General features: G+C 37.8%; 1 protein-coding gene across 3 annotated transcripts in view; it reads left to right on the forward strand.

Annotated features, from left to right (window-relative positions):
- Window positions 1-26,569, forward strand: part of CCDC18 (coiled-coil domain containing 18) — a 149,227-nt gene that overhangs the window by 62,464 nt on the left and 60,194 nt on the right. For all 3 annotated transcript variants that reach the window (XM_054721376.1, XM_054721374.1, XM_054721375.1), the window contains exons 13-21: window positions 368-478; window positions 954-1,085; window positions 4,343-4,477; window positions 4,634-4,711; window positions 9,702-9,818; window positions 11,113-11,280; window positions 14,542-14,684; window positions 23,845-24,008; window positions 24,233-24,446. In XM_054721376.1, coding sequence (XP_054577351.1) covers window positions 368-478; window positions 954-1,085; window positions 4,343-4,477; window positions 4,634-4,711; window positions 9,702-9,818; window positions 11,113-11,280; window positions 14,542-14,684; window positions 23,845-24,008; window positions 24,233-24,446 — 1,262 coding nt within the window. The remainder of the gene's footprint in view (window positions 1-367; window positions 479-953; window positions 1,086-4,342; window positions 4,478-4,633; window positions 4,712-9,701; window positions 9,819-11,112; window positions 11,281-14,541; window positions 14,685-23,844; window positions 24,009-24,232; window positions 24,447-26,569) is intronic.

Below are 26,569 nucleotides of genomic sequence, written 5' to 3' on the forward strand. Positions count from 1 at the left end.
GATGAGAGAGAAACATCAATCAGCTGCCTCCTGCACACCCCCTACTGGGGATGTGCCTGCAACGAAGGTACATGCCCTTGACCGGAATCAAACCTGGGACCCTTCAATCCATAGGCCGACGCTCTATCCACTGAGCCAAACTGGTTAGGGCTAAATTTAGTTTTTAATAGCTTCTTTTAAGAAATGGGTTAAGGTGCAATCCTATTTAGACATAGAGGGTCTGAATTAAATTGCTTATGTATTATATAGATGAAACGAGCTGCATTGTATCTCTGATCTACCCTTCATTATTTGTTTTTCTTCTAAATTGTAACTCATTTTTTAAAGTAGGTTTTTAAAATAATTTTTCATTTTAATCTGTTTTTAGATGACAAAGAAATGTTCTCAACTTTTAACTCTAGAGAAACAGCTGGAGGAAAAAATAGTTGCTTATTCCTCTATTGCTGCAAAAAATGCGGAACTTGAACAGGAGCTTATGGTAAAAATTATCTTTGTTTTTGCTACAAATTCACTGTGATTTCAAGGCACTTAATTCGTGACAGCATATTTGTTTTAGTATTATTATTATAAAATATACCATATAGGAAAGTATACATGGTATACTTTCTAAACTCCTCCCATTATTCCTTTTTTGTTTTCATATCTTTAGGTTAATATATATGCAAGTGTTACGTACCTTTTCTCATTTTTATCCTAGTAGAGTTGAAGGAAATAGTAGTAGTTCTTTGATATTCGCAGTTTTTTTTAAGTAGTTTAATTTTCTCATTTTGATACAATTTTTAAAATAACCATTTTGTCTTTTTAATAAGTATTTAAATATTTTTGCAGTTTGATTTATTAACCACTATGAATCTTTAAAGAATAGAGTATCACAAATGTGATGCTTTACTAATATATTCTTATGTAAAACTACCTCTCAATTAAATTCTTTTCAAGTGTTTTTGTATTCCTAGGAAAAGAATGAAAAGATAAGAAGTCTAGAAACCAATATCAACACAGAACATGAGAAAATTTGTTTAGCTTTTGAAAAGGCAAAGAAAATTCATCTTGAACAGCATAAAGAAATGGAAAAACAGATTGAAAGAGTAAGAAATTAATATTTTTGCAAGTAGATATACAATATGGATGCTAAAAATGACCTTAACATTACTAGTCTAACTTCCTTTTTTTAATATATGAGGAAATAAAGACATAGAAAAGTTACTGGCAAGTACTACAGTTAGAATCCCATTAGTTCTGAATCTTTTTTTTTTTTTAAATAAAGAACAACAGGTTTTTTAAAATTGATTTTTAGAGAGAGAGAGAGAGAGAGAGAGAGAGAGAGAAGGAAAGAGAAACATCGATCTGCTGCTTCCTGCATACTCCCTACTGGGGATCGAGCCTACAAACTGGGCATGTACCCTGACCAGGAATTGAACTAGTGACCTCTTAGTACATGGGTCAACACTCAACCACTGAGCTATCCCAGCCAGACCTGGGTCATTTTAAAAAAAAAATATTTTTATTGATTTTTTTATATAGTGGAAGGGAGAGAGATAGAGAGTCAGAAACATCAATGAGAGAGAAACATCGATCAGCTGCCTCCTGCACACCCCCCACTGGAGGTTTGCCCGCAACCAAGGCACATGCCCTTGACTGGAATCGTACCTGGGACCCTTCAGTCCGCAGGCCGACGCTCTATCCACTGAGCCAAACCAGTCAGGGCGGCCTGGGTCATTTTTAAATGCTTTTCTATATAGCACTCCTGCCATTTCAGTTTTAATCTTTTTTTTTCAATTTAAATATATTTTTTATTGTTGATAGTAGTACAGATATCTCCTATTTCTGTCCCCCTTCCCCCTCTTCTCCCAGCCCCTACCCACCCCCCAATCATTATTTTTTCACATTACCAAACTAAATGATTCTGTAGATTCTTTTCCACTAGAGATATCAGTTGCTTGAAGATTGGTTGAGAATAGAAGCACTCTTAACTGTGGGTGGAAAGTAAATAGTAAAAACAAAAGTAAAGAAAAAGGTGTGAGACCAAGAACCCAAAGCTAAGTAAAAAAATTTATCATTTGTATATGCTTAATAGCAGAATGGAACTAATGAGGAAAAAAATATGAGCTTGAAATATGGAGCAATAGACATTATTCAGTCTGAGCAAAGAGAGAAAGAAACATTTGGAAGAAAATGAACAGAACCTCAAGGGACCTTTGGGACAATATCATAAGATCTAACATTCATGTCATTAGAGTCCCAGAGAAGAGAGTAAGATTGGTACAAAAAAAATATATTTGAAGAAATAATGACTGAGAACTTCACAACTTTATTGAAGGAAATAGCTCAGCCGATGTGGCTCAGTGGTTGAGCATCAACCCATGAACCAGGAGTTCACTGTTCGATTCCTGCTCAGGGCACATGCCCAGGTTGTGGGCTCAATCCCCAGTAGGGGGCATATTCTCTCTCATCATTGATGTTTCTCTCTCTCCCTCTCCCGTCCTCTCTCTGAAATCAATAAAAACATATTTAAAAATAAAATAAAGCCCTGGCTGGTTTGGCTCAGTGATAGAGCGTTGGCCTGCAGAATGAAGGGTCCCGGGTTTGATTCTGGTCAAAGGCCAGGAAATAGCTCAGCCGATGTGGCTCAGTGGTTGAGCATCAACCCATAAACCAGGAGGTCACTGTTCGATTCCTGCTCAGGGCACATGCCCAGGGTTGCGGGCTCGATCCCCAGTTGGGGCGTGCAGGAGGCAGGTGATCAATGATTCTCATCATTGATGTTTCTATCTCTCTTCCTTCCTTCCTCTCTGAAATCAATAAAAATATATTTTAAAATAATAATAACAAATAAAATAGAAGGAAATAAGTTTACAAATTAACAAGCTCAAACAGGTTAAAGAAAACAACTTTAAAATACATCAAAGTTCTTGCTGAAAACCAAAAACAAAAATATCTTAAAAGCATCGAGAGAAATAACACATTGCATATAGAGGAACAAAGATTAAAATTACTGTAGATTTCTCATCAAGAACCATGAAGATTAGAAGAGAAAACATTTAGTGCTGAAAGAGAAAAATCCATCAACCATAGAATTCTATGTCCAGCAAAGATATTATTTAGGGAATATGAAGACATTCTTAAATGGAGGACAGTTTAGAGATTTTGCCACCAGTGTAGTTGTTCTAAAATAAGGTTCTTCAAGCAAAAAGAAATAATACCAGAAGGAAACTTGGGGCCCCTCAAGTGTATGACCGGGCTGGGGAGGAACCGCAGGAGGGCTCTAGGGCATGTCCAGCCCATCTCGCTCAGTCCTGATTGGCCAGACCCCAGCAGCAAGCTAATCTACCGGTCAGAGCATCTGCCCCCTGGTGGTCAGTGCATGTCATGGCGAGCGGTTGAGCATCCTTAGCATATCATTAGCATATTACACTTTGGTTCGGTTGTTCTGCCGTTCGGTCTATTTGCATATTACCCTTTTATTATATAAGGGTTTCACCCAACAATAGAATATACATTCTTCTCCAGTGCACCTTCATGAAATGTGCACTAAGGTATGCCATACCCTAGGTCAAAATAAACTTTATCAAATGTAAAAATTGAAATGATACATAGAATGTTCTCTGACTTTAATGGAATTAAACTAGAAACCATTAAGATATCTGAAAAGTACCCAAATACTTGAAGCTAAGCAACACACTTCTAAATAATCCATGGATCAGAGAGTAAGTCTCAAGGTTAATTAAAACAATTTACACTGAATGAAAATGAAAACACAACATAAAATTTGTGGGGTGCAACTGGAGTAGCTCTGGGAAGCTTATAGCATTAAATGCATAAATTAAAAGCACAAAAAATCTATATATATAAAAGCCTAAGCAACCGGTTGACCACCATTAGCTATGATGCACACTGACCACCAGGGGACAGATGCTCTGACTGGTAGGTTAGTTTTCTGCTGGAGTCCGGCCCATCGAGACTGGGCGAGACAGGCCGGACATGCCCTGGAGCCCTCCCGCGGTCCCTCCCCGGCCCCCAATCATGCACCGGTGTGAGGGACCCCACCAGTGCACAAATCTGTGCACTGGGCCTCTAGTCATGTATAAGAATGAAACACACCACAGAATGATACAGTTCAATTTCAGTCTAGTATTAGTGAAGGAGTAAAGGGATAAGACATGGGCATGTGGTTTCATTTCTTCTCTAAAAGGAGGGAAACTAAAGGAAATTTGGTAAAATGCAAAAATCTATGTAATTTCAGTAGTCATTTAACATGAGTATTATATTTCTTTTTGTATATTTAAATGTTTTAAAGTTTAAAAAATTAGACATAAAAATTAATAAATCTTATTTTTATGTTAAGCTTGAATCTCAACTAGAGAAAAAAGACCAGCAATTTAAAGAGCAAGAAAAGACTATGTCCATGTTGCAGCAAGACATAATCTGCAAACAGCATCATCTTGAATCACTAGACAGACTGTTGACAGAAAGCAAAAGGGTAAAACCATCTTTATAAAAATGCTGTTTAAAAGCTGAGTAATATCTTAAGTTTATGTTTCTGAACATACCTTTATCAATTGTTAAACAGCACGTTAGTAATGCTAAAATATTTATAAGCATACTTATATTTTTGCTTATCAATCTGTGTTTTCAGGAAATGGAAAAGGAAAATATGAAGAAAGATGAAGCTTTGAAAGCATTACAGAACCAAGTATCTGAAGAAACAATCAAGGTTAGGATGCTAATACTTAAAGAAATTTAAAAAAATTTTTTCTTAGCCCTGACTGGTGGCTCAGTTAGTTGGAGCATTGTCCCATACACCAAAGGATTGTGGTTCAATTCCCGGTCAGGGTACATAACTAGGTTTTGGGTTTGATCCCTGGTTGGGGTGTGTTTGGGAGGCAATCGATTGATGTTTCTCTCTCACATGGATCTCTCTCTCTCTCTTTGTCTTTCTCTCTTTTTCCCTCTGCTCTTTCTAAAAAAATCAATAAACATATTCTTAGGTGAGGATAATAAAAAGGCTTTAAAAATTTTTTTCTTAATGGAGACATTCCTGTGGGTTTTTTTCCACTTTTTTTATAAATTGTAAAAATTGTCAATATAAAAATCAATTAAGAGGTAAAGATTTATTTTCTTCATTGTGAGTTTTGATCTTTTTGCTTTGTTATATTATCTAACCTCCATTATTTTTTAACATTAATTTTTTTAACATTAGCTACTTATTAATATTACTAGTAAAGAATTAACAGTGAAAGTGAAGGGAGATGAAACTGTAAACAGTCCAGTTTTATTTCTTTCTACCTGTTCTAAGATTAATTAGGGGGTAAATTCAGAATTTCCAGATAAAATACAGTTTTGTGGCTAATATATCTTCATGCTTAAAAGCATGGGCTTTGGAGCTAAATTGACTTAGGTTTCAGTTCTGGCTTCACGATTTACTAACTGACATAACCTTAGCTAGGTTTTTTATGCTCTCTGAACTTTAATTTTTTTATCTGTAAAATAAGAATAACAATAGTGTGAGATTCAAATTAATGAGGTACATAAAATGCTTAGCATATGCTAAGTTACTCATAATTTAATACGTAATTATTATGTATTTAGTATTTTCTCAGTTGCACTTTTAATGTTAAAAATAGATCCAAACATACTGCTACCTTTATTCTGTCATATATGGCTTGAGTATAAAGGAATTTTAAAAATCGGTGTTGTGTAGTACTTTTGCCTAGTACTCTGTTTTTAATCCATTTTGTGACCTTGTATACCCATATAAACACAATTATATCTTTATCCATAACTTTCCTATAGTATTTTCTAAAACTTTTAACATTTCATGCCATGTCAATTCATTTATTTATGTAAAACTAACCTCTAAGATAATTAATATTCAAAATCACTACTGTACAAAGGTTGTGGGCATGAAATAATTTTATTAAATAAAATTTATATTGCCACTTAACTTCTTTTTTTTTTAAACCACCTAACACATCTAGCCCATCATCTGATAAGTTATTTCTACATATTAATAGCCAGATAAGAGACAGGAAGGAAATCAACAAAAGAATGAATTATGATGTTGGGTTTTATTCCCTTGGCACCTTTAATAGTTTTACTGTCATTGAGGGGAAAGTCAAAATTAGAAACAAAATTCTTATAACTTAAGTAATACTGAATAATTCTTTTTTTTTTATTGATTTCAGAGAGGAAGGGAGAAGGAGAGAGAGATAGAAACATCAATGATGAGAGAGAATATGCCCCCTACTGGGGATCGAGCCCGCAACCTGGGCATGTGCCCCTGACCAGAATTGAAACTGGGACCCTTTAGTCCGCAGGCTGATGTTCTATGCACTGAGCCAAACCAGCTAGGGCTTAAATTATTGATTGATTGATTGATTGACTGATTGATTGATTTTTAGAGAGAGAGAGAGGAAGAGAGAGACAGAAAGACAGACAGACATCAATCTGTTCTTCCATTTACTTATGCATTCTTGTATATGTACTGACCTGGGATTGGACCTGCAATCCTAGCGTATTGGGACAACGCTTCAACCAGCTGAGCTACTCAGCCAGGGCCCAGTTTAAAAATGTATCACTTAGAAAAATATGATACAGCTTCTAGCTTAATGAGAGCTAGAAAGTTGATGGGAAAATTCTAAACAAGTAATAAGAAAATCAGTAAATTAAAACAATTTTTTAGCCTGCTATTAAATAGAAAATTGAGAGAGTGTTTATTAGATTTAGATTTTATTTATGTATTGTTTTGTTTGTATTTTCCACTCTACATCCACCCCCCAAAAAAGAAAGTCATAAGGGGGAGGGGGGGCGGAGAAGAAGAGCTTAGGTGCTTTTGTTGAAGAAAGGGTAGTGTAGAATTCCCATCCAGCTGCCCCCAGGCTGTACCCCTGAGTAGGTTTTTGGTTCATCAGAGCAGTAAGTGTTTTGTATACAGTAATGTTGTTTATTTATATGAGATTCAAACTCTCAAGCTCTGTTCAAAAATAAGAAATCTAATGGAGTAGTAGATGTTTGGTTTTTATTATTCATTAGTTTTAATTGGTTTATTAATTTTTAAATTTCATTCTACAAAAATATTGAAATAATAGTAGGGAGAACATCTTTGTAGATTCACTGTTTGTTAAATGCTATCTATAGTCACTTCATCTCTCTGTACACACATGCATAAACACCCTTGTGTTTGCATCCACCCAGTATCTCTTCCCCCTGCTCACACACTTCCTTTTTGACAGATTACCTGAGAGGTTGCTAATGTCATAACACTTTGCACCTTTAATAATTAAAGTTACATCTCCTATTAACAGGAACTTTCTCCTTCAGGACCACACCACCTGTACATGCCAGAGAAAGTAAACAATAATTCAATAACATCATTCAATGTTATAACATCATTTAGCTGTTATACTGTGTTCCTCCCACTGCTTCACATCAGGAGGCACATAATGTCTGATCACCCCATTATTGGCATTACAGTTCATACTGAAAATTTCCCAATTATTTTAAAATGTTTTTATAGCCTTGTTGCTCAAAGTATGCTCAAATGTTGACTGGCAGCATTAGCATCACCAGGGAACTTGTTTGACTTGCAGAATATCTGCTGTGCCACAGACCTATAGAACAAACATGGGACTACGGTGAAGCAAGGGAAAGGCCTCTAGGGCAAAATTTAAAGAGATGCTTACTCTTAGGGTCATACAAGTGGAAGGGTCAGAGCTTTCATGACGCTAAGTGCCTCCTTAAATTTTAAGCTCTAGTCACCTTCCTTGCATCACCCTAGTCCCGGCCTTGTTTCTGAATTAGACTCTTTATTTCAGTGGGGTGTCCGGGGGGTTTGTATACCCAGTAAAACCTTGATTTACACTGCTTTTGCTTTGTTCCTTTTCTTTTTCCCAATCTAGGATTTACTTATAGTTCATGTGTTGCATTTGGTTCTTTAGATTCCCCTAAACTCACTGTCTCCTATTCTTCATAACATTGAATATTTTGAAAAGTCTAAGTCAACTAGAACACCACATGGGTTATACTGTGTTCCTCCCACTGCTTCGCATCAGGAGGCACATAATGTCTGATCACGACCAATCTTTACACTTTATTTAAGGTGATTACTGCCAGATTTAATTGTTTTTTTCCTTTATAATTAATACACAAAAATGTGCAGTGATTTTTGGAGACCATGTAAAGGCCTTGCTCCTTAACAACTTTATAACCATTGGTTTTTAACATTTAGTGATGAATCTTGCCTGAATGAGTTTTTACTAATTACTAATTATCAATGTAGTGATATTCTGACAGTCATAGATTTTCTTTTTCTCTGTCTGTATAAGATGACACAAATACCAATGCTCATTCTCATGCTTAAGAAATAAAATTTGCAAATATTTATAACTTTCATAAACAAATGTTAATTAAAAATTATTACAAGGGCAACAGTTTATTAACAAAGATAATCATTCAAAATTACAAGCTTTTTAGCTGTTAATGATTACATTCACAAGCTATAGGGACAATCTTTGAAATCTGTGTCAAGATTTTCTTTTTAGAAATAAGAATTGTAAGGACAATTTCATGATATAGAATAGTATCTGACGGAACATTTTTTTTTCTTTTTCTGCTTATCTTGTTTAGATTTCTTTCATAATAGGATGCAGTCAACATTGAGAGAGAGAGAAAGAGAGAGAGAGAGAGAGAGTCCTGGCCGGTGTTGCTCAATGGTTAAGCATTTACCCAGGCACTAAGAAGCCCACTAGTTCGATTTCCTGTCAGGGCACATGCCTGGGTTGTGGTCTTGATCCCCAGTGAGGGGCGTGCAGGAGGCAACGATTGATGATTCTCTCTCATCATTGATGTTTCTATCTCTCCCTCTCCCTTCCTCTCTGAAATCAATAAAATATACTGAGAGTGAGAGAGAACACCCGAGAAGCTCAAAATCACTATAAGGAAAAGAAAGGAACAAGATAAGAATCTTATTAGCAGTTAGGATATGGAGCATGTATGCAAACTGGCTCTTGAACTAATTTTTCAAAAAATAAATTTGTTGATTTGGGTTACTTGTTGCTAATTTTCTCTTTATATTAAGCATTTGCAACTATAAAACCCTTGAACCAAGTTACATTGCTGCCTTTCTAAAACTATTTTCACTGATTCAAAGCAAAAGCAGCCTTCTCCTTAGTTATTTTTTCCCTAGCTGACAAAAACATTTTCACTTTCTTACTGACTTCAGCATTAGCACAATATAACAGTTTGCTATTTTTCTTGATCACGGGAATTTAAGGAGTAGGCTTTTTAGAGTATTTGTTTTACAGGTTCTTGATGGCTGGCCCCTCTATCTTACCAGCCTTATCTCCCAAATACACAACTCTAGCAAATTCATACTCTTGATACGCTGATCTCCTGCCACCTTCTCACCATTCCCTTCTACAGTGACTTAACTCTGAACATACTCCCTCTTCCTGGAATGACATTTTTCACTTGTTCATGTCCTATTTATTCTTCAACTCCATTCTCTGGTTTCTTAGTTTGCAATGAAAAAATTAGTTTTTAAATAAATCTCTTCTGTAATAATATTTTATGTTCTAAGTTTGACTATATATTCACTGTTTGAAGCAGTGAATTAACATTAGGACATAAATCTATAAAATGTTGAGCATATAATAAACACTTATTAATATAAGTTGATTTTCCTGTTTCGAATTTTTGCTGCTTAGGTCAGACAGTTAGATTCAGCATTGGAAATTTGTAAGGAAGAACTTGCCTTGCATTTGAATCAATTGGAAGGAAATAAGGAAAAGTTTGAAAAACAGCTAAAGAAGAAATCTGAAGAGGTAAATGAATATTTTCTTTACATATAGAATATTTGTCAAGTGACTTCTTTTTGAGATATTGTTTATTTTCAAAAAAACTTTACAAGTACATCTATTTTTTAAAATAATATTTTTATCAATAAATATTTTTATTGATTTCAGAGAGGAAGGGAGAGGGAGAGAGAGATAGAAACATCAATGATGAGAGAAAATCATTGATTGTCTGCCTTCTGCACACCCCACACTGGGGATCAAGTCTGCGACCCGGGCATATGCCCTGATCAGGAATCGAACCGTGACCTTCTGGTTCATAGGTCAATACTCAATCACTGAACCACACCAGCCTGTCTGGTTGTATCACTTTAAATCAAAGTGATATGAAGGAGCTCAGCATATCAAGGTCATTTGTTTAACCACCTTCTTTTGGGAGCAAGTGAAGAATATTATAAAATATACATTAAATTATACTGCATTGTTTATTCAAATTTAACAATAATTTTTTTAGAATTTGGAAAACTAGGACAAAGGGCATTTTCTCCCCTCTCAATATAAGTGCTTTCAGATCACTTCAAAGGTATCTTTTAAAGCAATTTGCGGGAATGCAATGTTCAAGTCTTTAAATATTTGGAGTGAATAGGTATGATTTCTTAGTTTGTATTGTCATTCCTTTATGTGTTTTTTGGACCATGAATATTCAAAAGTGCATTGCTAGGATATAATCTTACAAACAATAGCAATAATAGCAACAATAATGTAATAAATAGCACATAATGCTTGTGCAGTGCTTTTGTGGCTATAATTTATTTTTACTAAGGGAAAAAGATACATCAATAGGAGTATGACAAAACTCATGGCCTCCTATGTTCTCTTCCTTCTTCTGGGAGGGGTCACATAGACATGCTTCTTTCTGTAGCAGTGAAATATGGTAACGTATTTCTGCCCAGGGAAGCCTGCTTATGACTCAAAGATCAATATTTTTTTATGGGAGGGCTGGTCACTCAGGAACAGCAAGAAGTATCAAAATTTCAAAAGGAAAGCATGGTTCACTGTCCTAATGTCCTAGCCAGACAAAGCAATTTTATCTCTTAGGGAATGTCAAAATCCACATTCCCAGACACCATCCAAGGGCCAACCCTATAAGCATATCTCCTCATCGGAAAGATGGACCCTGCCCCTCCACATAAAAACCTATAGCCTAAATATAATTGTCCCACATGGCAAGTGTGATAATTATCTAACAAGGCAGACAGCTTTGACATTTTGTGTTTTTTATTTGAAGCATGTCATTATAATGAGAAATGTATATATTTGTTAGGTATATTGTTTACAGAAAGAGCTAAAGATAAAAAATCACAGTCTTCAAGAGACCTCTGAGCAAAATGTTATTCTACAACATACTCTTCAGCAACAGCAGCAAATGTTACAACAAGAGACAATAAGAAATGGAGAGCTGGAAGACATTCAAACTAAACTTGAAAAACAGGTATATATTATTGGTCAAAATAATTTTACTTGTGTGAAATAGGAATTTTTACACTTGATAATACATTTTTGTTACATAAATTGGTGTTCAATATCAAAGATTTCATATTATAAGAAATATTCTGTATTAACATCGTGAAATGGATAAAGTTCTAGTCCTGTGTAATGTGACCATGGGCATATTTTGTCATTCCATACAACTTACTTATAATCTAGGCTTCTTCTTCAATATTTTCTTTCTTCTTGAATCTGAATATAATTCCTATATGAATCATCAGACCTTCCAATTTCTTCTTTTCGGGTTAGGATTTGTGATAATCCCCAAAGAAATGCCAAAGCACTGCACTAAAAGAAAAATCACAAGGGATACCACTTCTAAAAATAAATTATTATGTCAAAGAAAGTATCCTCAGAAAATTTATACTGGAACCTAATCTTTGCTCTTTCATTCATTACCAAATTCATCTGAATTATTCAGACAGATACTGTGTTTCACATCTTTTGTTCTTTTTCCCTTTTCAAACTTTAGAGAAATGTGTAAATTAGAAAATGATGGTTCTGCACAATCTTACTACACCTCACCTTTATGACTTTTTATCTATGTATTCTGAATTCATCCTTAGCCTCTCAAATGGAATTAAAGAATCTCCTCTCAATACATTCAGACATTTCAGGCAGATATTATATATTTTCTTTTCTAGAGACATCACTCCTGTGACTCTCCATCTCTTTTGTTTAAGTGTAGACCTATTGCTTGATATGCCTGATGTACAGCTTTATTCTGAAGTATTTCTTCATCTTATCTGTGTTAGATTCCCACTTCCTAGATACCTTGTCATTGATATGGGTTTTGCAGGATTGATTATAATTCTTATTCCTTCTGGAGTTGTTTTTATTTCTCTAATGGTCTTACAGTTTTCTTTTGTTTTTTCCTCCCTAAGTCTGCCAGTTCATTTGTATTTTTCATTTGGTGATTTTATTTCTTCATGATCTTTATTTTAAGAGATTTTTGTGTTCTCTTTCTTTGAGAGTTTAAAAGAGTTTATATATAAAAATTTCTTGAATATTTGGTGAATATTTTCCTAGCTTGCATTTCTGTTCCATTATGCATAGATTCTGTGCTATATTCTTTCAGATTATTACTCATCTTTAGATTTTTTTTCTGCTTATAAGTGTGCTATCTAATTAAGCACAGAGTAGATAGATTTTTCATGGTTCCCTTCCCTTTTTATCTGGGTATTGTTTTAATTTTATTCTTGAGACTTGAGTGGGTATTAATGATTTATACTCTGAATTTAGTTCTTTATTGAGAGGTTTTAGAGGAACAGGGAGGATATTAAAGTCATTGGCCAGAGATTAACTTTGAGATCACAATCATGTAAATGTTCATTGAAAACATGGAGTAGCTGCGATTTACTAGGAAGAGAATGTAGAATGAGGAGTGAGGGGATTGGCTTGGACAGACTTGTGAGGGATGTAGTACATGGAAGCAAAAGTAAGTATTTCATGATAAGAAATTGATAGTTGGTATCATGGACTGTTGGAATCAATGCCAAGTAAATTGAGGGTTGCAAAATATCCATTGGAATTAGCATAGTTTCTGTAGAATGGCCAGATTACTGTGGGTTGAGGAATGAAGGAAAAGTGAGAATGATACAACAAGCATAAGAAACTGAGAAGTTGGGCTATGTAGAGGAAGAAAGAAAGGGTGGTAGTTGGAGGGAGGTAGAGGTAAGAAGGATGATTTTTTACTGTAGAAGGGTCTTAAACATGTTTAAATTCTGATAAAAAAGAAACCAGAAGAAAGAGAGATTGAAGATAAAGCAGAGAATAGAGATAGTGAATAGTATGAGGGCCCCCCTGGCCAGTGTGGCTCAATTAGTTGAGCATCAACTCATTCTCCCTCTCTCTCTCTCTCCTCTCTCTCTCTCTCTCTCTCTCTCTCTCTCTCTTTCTCTCCCCCCCCTTTCCCTTCCTTCTCTCTAAAATCAATAAAAACATTAAAAAATAGTATGAGGTTCCTGAGAAATTGAACCCAGAATACCTATGAAGTAATTTGACTTGTATAGGACAGTGGTCGGCAAACTCATTAGTCAACAGAGTCAAATATTAACAGTACAACAATTGAAATTTCTTTTGAGAGCCAAATTTTTTAAACTTAAACTTCTTCTAACGCCACTTCTTCAAAATAGACTCGCCCAGGCCATGGTATTTTGTGGAAGAGCCACACTCAAGGGGCCAAAGAGCCGCATGTGGCTCGCGAGCCGCAGTTTGCCGACCACGGTATAGGAGAAAGAATACCTCCTTCACTGTAGCAGAACAGAAGGAAGGATGAATAGGAGTAAATGCAGGTCATGTTGGGAGTAAATGCAGGTTATGATGTTTGAGGGTAGATGGGAATCTTGTAATCCTTCACTGAATGAGCCAATTTGTGAAGAAAGGAACATGCTTTGACAAGAGAAGAAAAAACATTTCAAATGGGGATAATGAGAAGGAGAATATTTACCATTATTTTGTTCAATTTTTTTTAAAAAATATATGTTTTTATTGATTTTAGAGAGGGAGGAAGGGAAAGGGATAGAGAGATGAAAATATAGATTGGCTGCCTCTTACACCACCCCCTACTGGGGATTGAGCCTGGGTTGTGCCCTGAGTGGGTATTAATAATTTATACTCTAAATTTAGTTCTTCATAGAGGTTTTAGAAGATCAGTGAGGATATTAAAGTCATTGGCCCAAAGTTAATTGAACTTGGGACCTCTTGGTTCATGGGTCAACACTCAACCACTGAGCCACACTGGCCGGGCTTGTTCAATTCTTGTAAGTCTTATTTTAGTATTATGATGTGGCCATTTCTATAAATATGTATAGGAATGAAATACATTATTAAAATTGTTTTACTTTAATATTTCAAAACATTACAGTAAGTCCTCATTTAACATTGTTGATAAATTCCATGACTTTAAGTGAAATGACAAATAATGAAACCAATTTTAGTGTAGGCTAACTGATATAAATGAGTTAGGTTCCTATGTACCTCATCAGTATTATAATGAAACGACACTGAATGAAATGACATTATTCAAGGACCTGCTGTAATTCCTGGTCTATACTTTGATTTTTATAATACATCTTGAAACTGAATGATAGGCTAGGCTATATATATATATATATATATATATATATTTTTTTTTTTTTTTTTCTTCTGAAGAATGTTGAGCTGTGACTGAATTTAAAATACTTACTGAAAACTTCTTTACAAGGTATCAAAACTAGAACAAGAGCTTCAAAAACAAAGGGAAAATTCCACTGAAAAGTTGAGAAAAATGGAGGAGAAATGTGATGCAGCCACACATGAAGCAGATTTGAAAAGACAGAAAGTTATCGAGCTTACTGGTACTGCAAGGTAAAATTAATATGATAGTTTTCATTTATCTTCCTCTTTCAACATCAGTAGTATCTGAGTTTCAATATCAGAAAATGCTCAGGGAAGTTTTTGCTTGAGGCAGTAATTTATCAACTGTCTGTGTTCCTATAGTGTTTTGTTTGCACCTCCCTCATAACCCTCCTATTGTAAGTTCCTTAAAACCAAGATAATATCTGGTTTATTTTAATGGGGCTCCTACAACAATTAGCATAATTCCTTATACCTCATAGGCACTTAGCAATTGTTGTAGTGAATTAAATTGTGGAAAATACTAAAATTTTCAGGCAAAGATGTGTACTCATACAAAGAATGGGGTTGAGTTATCTATGGGAGGGAGTAACTTAATAAAAATAAAGCAGTGGTTCTCCACCTTGACTGAACATTAAAATCACCTGAGGAGCCTGGCCGGTGTGGCTCAGTGGTTGAGGATCAACCCATGAACCAAGAGGTCATGGTTCGATTCCCGGTCAGGGCACAGGCCTGGGTTGTGGGCTCGATCTCCACAGTGGGCATGCAGGAGGAAGCTGATCAGTGATTCTCTCTCATCATTTATGTTTCTATCTCTCCCTCTCCCTTCTTCTCGGAAACCTATAAAAATATATTTAAAATATAAAATAAATAAAATCACCTGAGGAGCTTTACAAAGTACTGATGCCTAGGTCCCACCTCTAAAGATTCTAATTTAATTTGGCTAGGCTGGGTCTAGGATTCAGTTAATAAAGAAACGAACCCATGAACTGAAAGCTATACCCAGCTTCCCCAGACCTCTTCTACTTTGTCAACAAGAGTTGACTTAATTGCCCTAACCTGTTTGGCTTAGTGGATAGAGCATTGGCCTGCGGACTGAAGGGTCCCAGGTTTGATTCCGGTCAAGGACATGAACCTTGGTTGTGGGCACATCCCCAGTAGGGAGTGTGCAAGAGGCAGCTGAATTGATGTTTCTCTCTAATCAATGTTTCTAACTCTCTATCCCTCTCCTTTCCTCTCTGTAAAAAATCAATTAAATATATTTTTTTAAAAAAGAGTTGACTTAATTAATAATACACTCATAATTAGCCCACCATTCTACTGATAGGAGGTGAGAGTTAATTATGCACTTGAACTAAAACCACATGTCAACAGGCTTCTTCTCCCCTACCGACAGGAGTAAAGATAGGGCTTTTGTTCCTTGAGTAGCAACTTGCTTCCCCAGATGTCCTCAACTCTCTCAAAAGGGTCAAGAGGGTATCCTATTTTTCAAACTAGGACCACAGTTCTTCAGACTGCCTTTCTTCTGTTGACAGGTGTCTGTCCACTAACACAGCCGCACCACCAGTGTGTACCTTAATTCCTCAAGGATTAATCACATTATAACTTTATCCTTGACTATGCAAAATACCACTAGAAGCTATAGATTTTCAGGTCAACCCTTATCTTCCATAGTAACCTCTCCATGTATTCTCTTCCCTTCTCCCACCTCATTCCACTTTCTGAAAGACTTCCATTGTGTCCTCTGGAATTCACAATCCATCCTGTGACACATCTATATCCACAACTTTTTTTCTTTTCTTGTAATAGAAATCTGATTCTCCCCTGAGGATATTACTTCTTTCCCTGCAGCCCTCTAAAGTAAAAAATTTTCCCCACGGTTCTTGTACCATAGGACCAAGATGTGCAATAGTATACCATAGTCCATGAACTTCATGACACCAGTTCATATCATCCCTCACTGCTGCTGACACCTACAAGCCACCTGACTTACTGTTGCTCTCTAAAATTCCTCACAAAGATTAATCACTGCTGTCATTATTCTTGGAGTTTTCAGTGTAGTATATCTATCTAGCTGATCCTCTGACACCTTAGCCTCATTTTAAAAAGTTCTTCTCTAATGATCCTTCTCTCTATCACACTTCAGCCACTCACTCACATGATTCATCCTCTATCTTGTCATTAGTATTTCAACATAACCTGAATATTATGTATCTATCCCATATTATCCTCATCTTCTCTCTTTTTTTAAATCCTCAACTGAAGATATCTTTCCATTGATTTTTAGAGTAGAAAAGAGAGGGAAAGACAGAGGGAAATATTAATGCGAGAGAAACACATCAATTGGTTGCCTCCTGCACGAGCCCGTGGCCAAGGAGGAGCCTGCAACTGAGGTACGTGCCCTTGATTGGAATCGAACCTGGGACCCTTTGGTCTGCAGGCCGACGCTCTATCCACTGAGCCAAACTGGCTCGGATTCCTCATTCTCTTTTAATACCCAAATTCAACAATTCTCTGGTCTTATCAGGAACCCTAATCCATCAGTTCCATCACTGTCTCATTCCCTAATCTTCTCTCTTCTCTCTTTACCCAGCTTAAATTCTTGTTAGTCATTAAAATCACTGATTTGCATATAACCACAATTCCCTTACCTCTCTCTTACTTTGTGGTACACAGCCTAAAACCAACTCAGACTAATTCATGTTTGCATCTTTACAAAGGCTTGAGAAAATCTAACCACACTGACCAGTCTTACTTTGAAATTATAACTTTAAACCTTAAGTGTTCCCTTAATGCTATCTGGCAATATTCTTCTATACCTTTGCCTTTTCTTTCAAAATCCCTACAACCCCTCCCCAATGTTGCTTTCTGTTTCACTGAGAAAATTGAAGTAATTGTTTCTTTCTTTTCTCACCCCTACAATTTGACTTCTAGACAAAAACTCTTTATGGTTATAGCTATAGGCACATTCATAGGAAGAGTAAGTCCTAAATACTATCAGGAAGCTTATAAACTAGATAATTAAACTTCATAAGAAAGAAGCACCCTAGTTCCAAGAAATCTCTTCATGAAGCAGGGTTTTCTCTGTTCTCTCACTAGTACTTCTTTTACTTCTAGAATTGCAACTCATAAAATTGTTTTTCTCTCCCAAAAGATATTAGAGTTAAAATATATATGTTATATATCTCCTTGGATCTGTTTTAGCAATAAAATATCTTCAGATAAAAAGAGAGGAAACTGCCGAGACCGGTTTGGCTCAGTGGATAGAGCGTCGGTCTGCGGACTGGAGGGTCCCGGGTTCGATTCCGGTCAAGGGCATGTACATTGGTTGCGGGCACATCCCCCGTGGGGGGTGTGCGGGAGGCAGCTGGTCGATGTTTCTCTCTCATCGATGTTTCTAACTCTCTGTCCCTCTTCCTTCCTCTCTGTGAAAAATCAATAAAATATATTAAAAAAAAAAAGAGAGGAAACTTATTTATTGAATACTAGAGGCCCTGTGCACGAAATTCATGCACTGGGAGGGGGTGTCCCTCAGACCGGCCTGCACCCTCTCCAATCTGGGACCCCTTGGGGGATGTCCAGCAGTCGGACATCCCTCTCACAATCCGGGACCACTGGCTCCTAACTGCTCACCTGCCTGCCTACCTGATTGCCACTAACTGCTTCTGCCTGCCAGCCTGATCGCCCCCTAACTTCTCCCCTGCTGGCCTGATCGCCCCCAACTGCCCTCCCCTGCCGGCCTGATTGCCCACAATTGCCCTTCCCTGCTGGCCTGATCGCCCACAACTGCCCTCCCCTGCTGCGACTGCTTCCTCCGCTGGGATCCGCCTCCTCTATGCGTGGCTGCAGACACACCAGACCGGCCTCCTCCATGCCGTGTGGAGCCGTAGAACCTCCAGGCCTCAACATGTGGAGCAGCTGCCGGGCCCCGCCTCCACTGTGCACGTGGCCATCTTGTGGCGGCCATCTTTTGGTGACCACCTTTGTGGCAGCCATCTTGTGGGGGCCATCCTGTGACGTCGCGCGCAAGGGCGCGAGGACCACCTAGGCTTTTATTAGTATAGATATTCTGTGCTAGGCAGTGTGCTAGGTAAACACATTAACTCAGTCTTCAAAACAGCCCTATTGGGTTTTATTATCCCAATATTTATTTATTTATTTATTTATTTATTTATTTATTTTGATTTTTAATTAATTTTTAGAGAGAGAGGAAGGGATAGGGAGAAAGAGAGAGAAACATCAATGTGAGAGTGAAAAATTCATCAGCTGCCTCCTGCATGCCCCCCTTGCAGGGATTGAGCCTGCAATTAGGCATGTGCCCTGACCAGAAATCAAACCTGCAACCTTTCAGAGCACATCATGACATCCAACCAACTGAGCCACACCAGCCAGAGCAATAACTTGGGGTGGGGGGAAGGCATCTGTAATATTTTAACAATAAAGATTGTTTTTTTAAGATCATTTCTAAATAACTTTTGGAAATTATGAATCTAAGTAAAAAAAAAAAAAAGCTGAAACTCAAAGAAGTTAGGGTATGAGATGCATAATTTAGATGTGCTCTAAAACTAAGTTTTTTCTGTTACACCACACTGGAAGGTTCTTTTGGTATTATATGTAAACTAGAGGCCCGGTGCACGAAATTCATGCACGGAGGGGGTTGTCCCTCAGCCCAGGCTGTACCCTCTCCAATCTGGGACCACTCAAGGGATGTCTGATTGCCTGTTTAGGCCCGATCCCACCGTGGGATTGGGCCTAAACGGGCAGTCGGACATCCCTCTCACAATCCAGGACTGCTTGGCTCCCAACTGCTTGCCTGCCTGCCTTCCTGATTGCCCCTAACCCCTTCTGCCTGCTAGCCTGATCACCCCCTAACCACTCTGCTTCCAGCCTGTTTGCCCCCAACTTCCCTCCTCGGCCGGCCTGGTCACCCCTAACTGCCCTCTCCTGCAGGGTTGATCACCTCCAACTGCCCTCCCTTGCAGGCCTGGTCCTTCTCAACTGCCCTCCCTTGCAGGCCAGGTGCCTCCCAGCTGCCCTCTCCTGCTGGCCATCTTGTGGTGGCCATCTTGTGTCCACATGGGGGCAGGATCTTTGACCACATGGGGGCAGCTATATTGTGTGTTGCAGTGATGATCAATCTGTATATTACTCTTTTATTAGATAGGATAGAGGCCTGGTACAGGGGTGGGGGCCAGCTAGTTTGCCCTGAAGGGTGTCCCAGATCAGGTGGGGGTTCCCTTGGGGTGTGGAGCAGCCTGAGCGAGGGGCCTGTGGTGCTTTGCAGGCGGGCCACGCCCCCTGGCAACGCAAGCGGAGGCCCTGGTATCTGGAATTGATTTTCCTTCTACAATTGAAACTTTGTAGCCTGGAGCAGAGCCAAGCCTGGGGCTCCCTCTGAGGCCCGTAGCCATTTGTGTTGGGGTTATAATTGAAACTTTGCTGCCTTAAGCGGGTGGGCCCAGCCAGGGTGTGCAGAAAGCTTTGCTTCCCCAGTTGCTGGCGGCAACCCTGGCCTGCTCTCTCAAGCTCCATTCTGCCGCCATTTGTTTGAATTTGTTTACCTTCTAGAATTGAAACTTTGTAGCTTGAGTGGAGGCTTAGGCCTGGCAACGGCAGGCAGAAAGCTTGGCTTCCTCTGTTACCTAGGAAACCTTGCTCTCTGTGGCTGTAGCCATCTTGGTTTGGGTTAATTTGCATGCTTGCTCTGATTGGATGGTGGGCGTGGCTTGTGGGTTGTGAGTGTGTCGGAGGTATGGTCAATTTGCATATTTGTCTGTTATTAGATAGGATGTCCTAACCCTACTGTCTTAGTGCTGAGGTTCATGGAGCACTTGTTAGATTTCTCAGACTGCCTCCATAGCCATTTAAAAATCTTTTTACATTTGAAGAAGCCAGAGAGTCTCAGCTACTATATTCTAAAAGTTTAGTTTTATTTTTGCATAATCCTTCCTTTGGCCCTGTTTCCAATCTCAGACTTGATTGCCCATAATAACTCTATGCCTGTAATGTGAAGTATTTCTGGAAAAACTCTTAGGATTAAAGTCTGTTATAAATTTTGAAAGTTATGGGGAAAATATTGGTATTAGATTATTTATATAACTAGAGGTCTGGTGCATGAAAATTCATGCCCTGGGGGGGTCCCTCAGCCCTACCTGCCCCCTCTCACATTCTAGGAGCCCTCAGGGGCGGGAGTTGACCCAGTGATCAGGGGACGGTGACACCCCCATCACACCTCTGCTGCTGCCACTACTGGCAGCGCAAGCCTCGGCCGGCCCTGATTACCTGAGCCTCGGGCGGCCCTGGACGGCTGGGCAGCCGCCATCTGAGGCTTGCCTGCACCTCAGGCCGGCCCTAGGTGGCTGGGCAACCGCCATCTGAGGCTTGCCTACACCTTGGGCGTCAGCTGGGCAGCCGCCATCCGAGGCTCACCTGCGCCTTGGGTCGGCCCTGGGCGGCTGGGGGGCTGAGGGCGGGTCCAGCCGCAGTGTGTGCCTGCCACCCCCCCCCCCCCCCCGGCAGGGCTGAAAGGACTGGGGGACTCCAGCAGGGCTCAGGGGACTGGGCGCCACCATCTTGTGGCTATGGGCGCCTCCATCTTTGTGACAGTGTGATGGTCAATTTGCATATTCCCTCTTTATTAGATAGGATAGTTAAAAATCTTAAGCCTTTAAATATTTATTATATAATATTATAGTAATGCCTCATTTACATAGCATTCGGAAATAATGCATAGTTGCTCATAAGTAGAGAAATGAGTGACATTTATCTTTATCAAACACTGAAACTTGGAAACAAAACAAAATAAAATTTTATAGAAATTTTCCAAAATGTGTATTTTCTTGTCGTTTTTACCTTCTCTGGGTGACTAGGGTTATCATTATATTCATCAGTTATATCATGGTAACCTGATGAAACCTTAAGGAGTATAGAGCTCTGTTTATTTTTTATTAAATATCTATAGAAAGCTGTGCTTTTTGAGTTCTTGAATTTTTAAAAAATAATTTTTCCCTGCCCTGCCGGTATGGCTTAGTGGTTGGGCGTCATCCTATGCACAGAAGAGTTGCCTGTTCAATTCCTGGTCAGGGTGCATGCCTAGGTTGTGGGCTTGATCCCCAGTGGGGGGCATGCAGTAGGCAGCTGATCAGTGTTGCGCTCTCAAACATCAGTGTTTCTCTGTCCCTCTCCCTTCCTCTCTCTAAAAAATCAATAAAAAATCTTTTAAGCCTTGCCTGGTGTAGCTAAGTGGTTAGAGTGTCGTCCAGCAGGGTTGCTTGTTTGATTCCCAGCCAAGGGCACATACCTGGGCTGCAGGTTCAATCCCCAGCCCCAGTTGGCACATGTGCAGGAGGAAACCAACCGATGTTTTTCTATCTTTCTGTATGTGTGTGTATATATATCTCCCTCTTTCCTCTCCCCTTAACCCTCCCTCTTTTCCAATTTCTCTAAAATCAATGGAAAAAATATATTCAAGTGAGGAGAAATTAATAATAATAATAACTTTCCCCCAACTTCTTTGCTGACAAAGTGTTACCTCTTAGTACTGTATACCAACCTCTTTTGATTATTTTTTTATTTTTTAAATATATTTTATTGATTTTTACAGGGAGGAAGGGAGAGGGATAGAGAGCTAGAAACGTCAATGAGAGAGAAACATCGACCAGCTGCCTCCTGCACACACCCCACTGGGGATGTGCCCGCAACCGAGGTATATGCCCTTGACCGGAATCGAACCCGGGACCTTCCAGTCCGCAGGCCGACGCTCTATCCACTGAGCCAAACCGGTTTCGGCTGATTATTTTTTTTTTAATTATGTTTTATGTCCACTCTAACATGAGAAAAGAATTAGTCAAGCTTTAGCTAGGATTTTAGACATATAAAAGGGTCATCAGCACTTGTCTAATCTAATATTTCTTAACTTTGTTGGGCCATGGACATATTTGAGGGTATGGATCATTTTCTATGCATAGACATAACATGTGCCTACATAATTGTGCAAATTGTTTCAGGAGTTTTTTAGTTTTCCTCAAGTTCATTTATGGACATTGAAAAAACCTCTTGAACAAATACAATTTCATCTAAATTGCATTTAGAAAACAAGTGCTCCAACTTGCAAACTCAGTTTATGAAATGTCAAAGACCAAAAGAACTATAACAAAAAAATGCTGATGCAAAGGAACATCAACTCTGCCCACTATTGTGAATGACATTATTTAATTAGTAAATGTCACTTTGGAATTAACAGCAAATTGACTTAAAACTTCCTCTCACCATGTTCATTAGCTGATAGGTAGCCAAACTTCGAACTTCTGTAGTGAAATTAAGTCCAGGACTACCTGAAAGTTAGTAAACTTTCACAATTGATAACTATTTGTATTATCCTAGACCCTTGGTCGGCAAACTGCGGCTCACGAGCCACATGCGGTTCTTTGGCCCCTTGAGTGTGGCTCTTCCACAAAATACCACGGCCTGGGCGAGTCTATTTTGAAGAATTGGTGTTAGAAGAAGTTTAAGTTTAAAAAATTGGGCTCTCAAAAGAAATTTCAATCGTTGTACTGTTGATATTTGGCTCTGTTGACTAATGAGTTTGCCGACCACTGTCCTAGACCAGTGATTTTTAACCAGTGTGCCACAATAATTTTTAAAACATGCAATACCTGACTATTTAGTCAGGAGTGCTGACCTCTTTTCCCCTAGATTGTCAAATAAAAATATAACAACAGCCAACACAACAATAGCTGCCTGTGTGAGTTAATAAAAATTATACCTATTTTTTTGTCAGATTGGCAAAAAATATATTGTTGCTGTGTCGTAGATTTTAGTAATTAGTTTATGTGTGCCAGGAGATTTTTAAAAAAGGTTGAAAATTGCTGTCCTAGACAATTAATTCACTTAATCTTTCATTTTCAGTCATCTGTAAAGCAAGGAAGTTGCACTAGCTTAAGAATGTTTAGTCCCTGTCAAAGTTAAAAAGATAACATTATTAAGAAATGTCTGAGTAAAAATGACTAACTTGTCTCTCCTATGAGTAGTATAGTTTTATGGTGAATATTTTGATGGTTGGCTTCTTTAATTTCTATGTTGCAAATAATAGAAATTACAGATGAATGAAGCACCCACCTCTCCATAGATATTCTCAATCCATATAAAGCTTTATAAAAATTAACTGTAGTTACTTTGAAAAGAATGCTAGCCTTGCTAAATATTACTAGGTGGTACAGTTATATTTAGTTGGAGCATTTTAAACAATATCTATAGGTGATTTAAGATTCTGACTAGACATTTTGCTGATATTTGCCCTTATATAACTTGCAGTTCTTGTTTAGTCAGAGACAAGTCAGTTGGTTTTTAAGTTTCCAAATTATCATTTGTTTTATTTTTTGTTTTTAATTAGGCAAGTAAAACTTGAGATGGATCAGTACAAAGAAGAGCTGTCTACAATGGAAAAAGAAATAATGCACCTAAAACGAGATGGAGAAAATAAAGCAATGCATCTCTCTCAGTTAGACATGATCTTAGAACAGACAAGGATAGAACTAGATAAGAAAACAAATGCTGGTAAGCAACAAGTTAGCTGAGCTTAGCTGCCTACATATTTATATTTAAAGAAATGGACTTTAGTAAGAATTTGGGATGATAGGGTTGAAAGGGATAATGTATAGTCAATATCTTGTTTCTGGTTAGATGAATAAAATTGAATATTCTTAATTATAATTATTTACAAAGTTCTTAATAATAAATGGTTTATATGTAGTTCTAAAAATATTCTCTTGTCTTAACAGTGAAGGAGTTAGAAAAGTTACAGCACCACACTGAAACTGAACTAACAGAAGCCTTGCAGAAACGGGAAGTACTAGAGACTGAACTACAAAATGCTCATGGAGAATTAAAAAGTACTTTAAGACAACTCCAGGAATTGAAAGATGTGCTGCAGAAGGCTCAATTATCATTAGAGGAAAAATACACCACTATAAAGGATCTCACAGCTGAACTTAGGTGAGTTAAATACTAAGAAATGATATCACAATTACAAGTATTTCACTTTATTATTCTGAATCCTTGGGTCATACAATAACCCAATTGTTGCTGAATTCTAGATGTCTAAATTTCTCAACTGGTTCACTGTGGCTCTTCCTGGTTAGCCTGTCCCATTCTCTCTGTAATACATTCAGTAGTTGCTATTCGCTAATAATTTATTCTTGATCTGTGGACCATTTTACATTGGCCCACTTCTGTATTCTATAGTGGTAGAAAATGATTGGACCATCATATAGCAGTGGTTAATAGCAAAGTAATATTAATAATAACAATATTGTTCTTTGTATTAAGCCTTATTTCGTGCCAGTGCTATGCCAGGGATTTATAATTGATCTTACTGATTTCTTTATAACATATATAACCTTTTCACACTTGAAAAAACTGAAGCCTGATAAAATTAAGTAAAATCCCCAAAGTCAGATAGAGAGTTCAGAGAAGGAAATTAAACACAAGTCTGTCCAACTCTAAAATAGATTCTTAGATTAGCAGCTAAATTAACCACATCTATGGTAAATGGGATTGGAGAGCCAGACCAGAGCCAGAGTGTGGGAAATAGTTTCTGAAAAGGAAGACAGAATTATATCCCATAATGAGAAATATGGAATGAAAGAACAGGATAGAGAGCAGAAGAGGACCCAGAAACTTAAATGTAACTCATTATTTATTGTAGGGCTCCTGTCTCTTTTCTACCCAAAAACTACTTTTTAGTAAATTTCATGTAGTTTTAAATAGTATGTGTCAGATTTTCAAATCCGTATCTCCAGAAATAACTTATTACCCAAACTCCAGACTCAAATATCTAATGACTTACTTGTTTTTTCCACTTAGATGTTTTTAAGAGGCTTCTTAAGCTTGGCCAAAATAGAACTCCTTTTTTCTCCTGCCCTTCCTCTCAGTTCCTATAATAGCTCAAACCAGAAATATATGATTATTTTATCTTTCTCTCCCTTTTTTCATTTAATCTATTAGCTAATCATCTCAACTTTGTTTCTAAAATATATTCTGAAATCTATTGATTTCTTGACTTTTTAAATCACTGCCTTAGCACAAGCCATCATCATCTCTCACCTGGTCTGTTGCTATGACTTCCCAACTGGTTTCCCAGTTTAAATTCTTGACCCTCCCACAATTCCTTTTCCACAAAATGGATTTAAGTTATGATTTAAAATATCCATCAGAATATATTACTCCCCTACTTAAACCTTCTAATGGCTTCCCAAAAGATTCAGAATAAAACCCAGGCTACTTGGGAAATGTAAATCAAAACCACAAGGAGATACCACTTCATACTGTAATGTGTGAATGGCCATAATAAAAACAAACAAACAAAAACCAAAACAGAAAATAGCAAGTATTGCCCTGACCGGTTTGGCTCAGTGGATAGAGCATCGGCCTGCGGACTGAAGGGTCCCAGGTTCGATTCCAGTCAAGGGCATGTACCTTGGTTGCGGGCACATCCCCAGTAGGGGGTGTGCAAGAGGCAGCTGATCGATGTTTCTCTCTCATCAATGTTTCTAACTCTCTATCCCTCTCCCTTCCTCTCTGTAAAAAATCAATAAAATATATTTTTAAAAAAAGAAAATAGCAAGTATTAGCAAGCAGGTGCAGAAATTGGAACCCTCATACATTGCTGGTGGGAAACTAATATGGTATAGCTGCTTCACAAAACAGTTTGGCATATTCTCAATATGTTAAACATAAAATTATTATATAACTCAGTAATTTCACTCCTAGGTATGTCCCTAAAATAATTGAAAACAGGTGTTCAAACAAAAATTGTGCACAAATGTTCATAGCATCTCTTCACTATAGCCACTAAGTGGAAACAAACCAAATGTCCATCAGTAGTTGAATGGATAAACAAAATGTGGTGTATCTATACAAAGAAATTATATATATACATATATATATATATTTTTATATACAATATATATATATATTTTTAATCCTCACCTGAAGATATTTTTCCATTGATTTTTAGAGAGAGTGGAAGAGAGAGGGAAAGACAGAAATATCGGTATGAGAGAAATACATCAATTGGTTGCCTCCTGCACAGGCCATAGGGCCAGGGCCAGGGAGGA

The sequence above is a fragment of the Eptesicus fuscus genome, chromosome 9, assembly GCF_027574615.1.
Source record: "Eptesicus fuscus isolate TK198812 chromosome 9, DD_ASM_mEF_20220401, whole genome shotgun sequence".
Taxonomy (NCBI): Eukaryota; Metazoa; Chordata; class Mammalia; order Chiroptera; family Vespertilionidae; genus Eptesicus; species Eptesicus fuscus.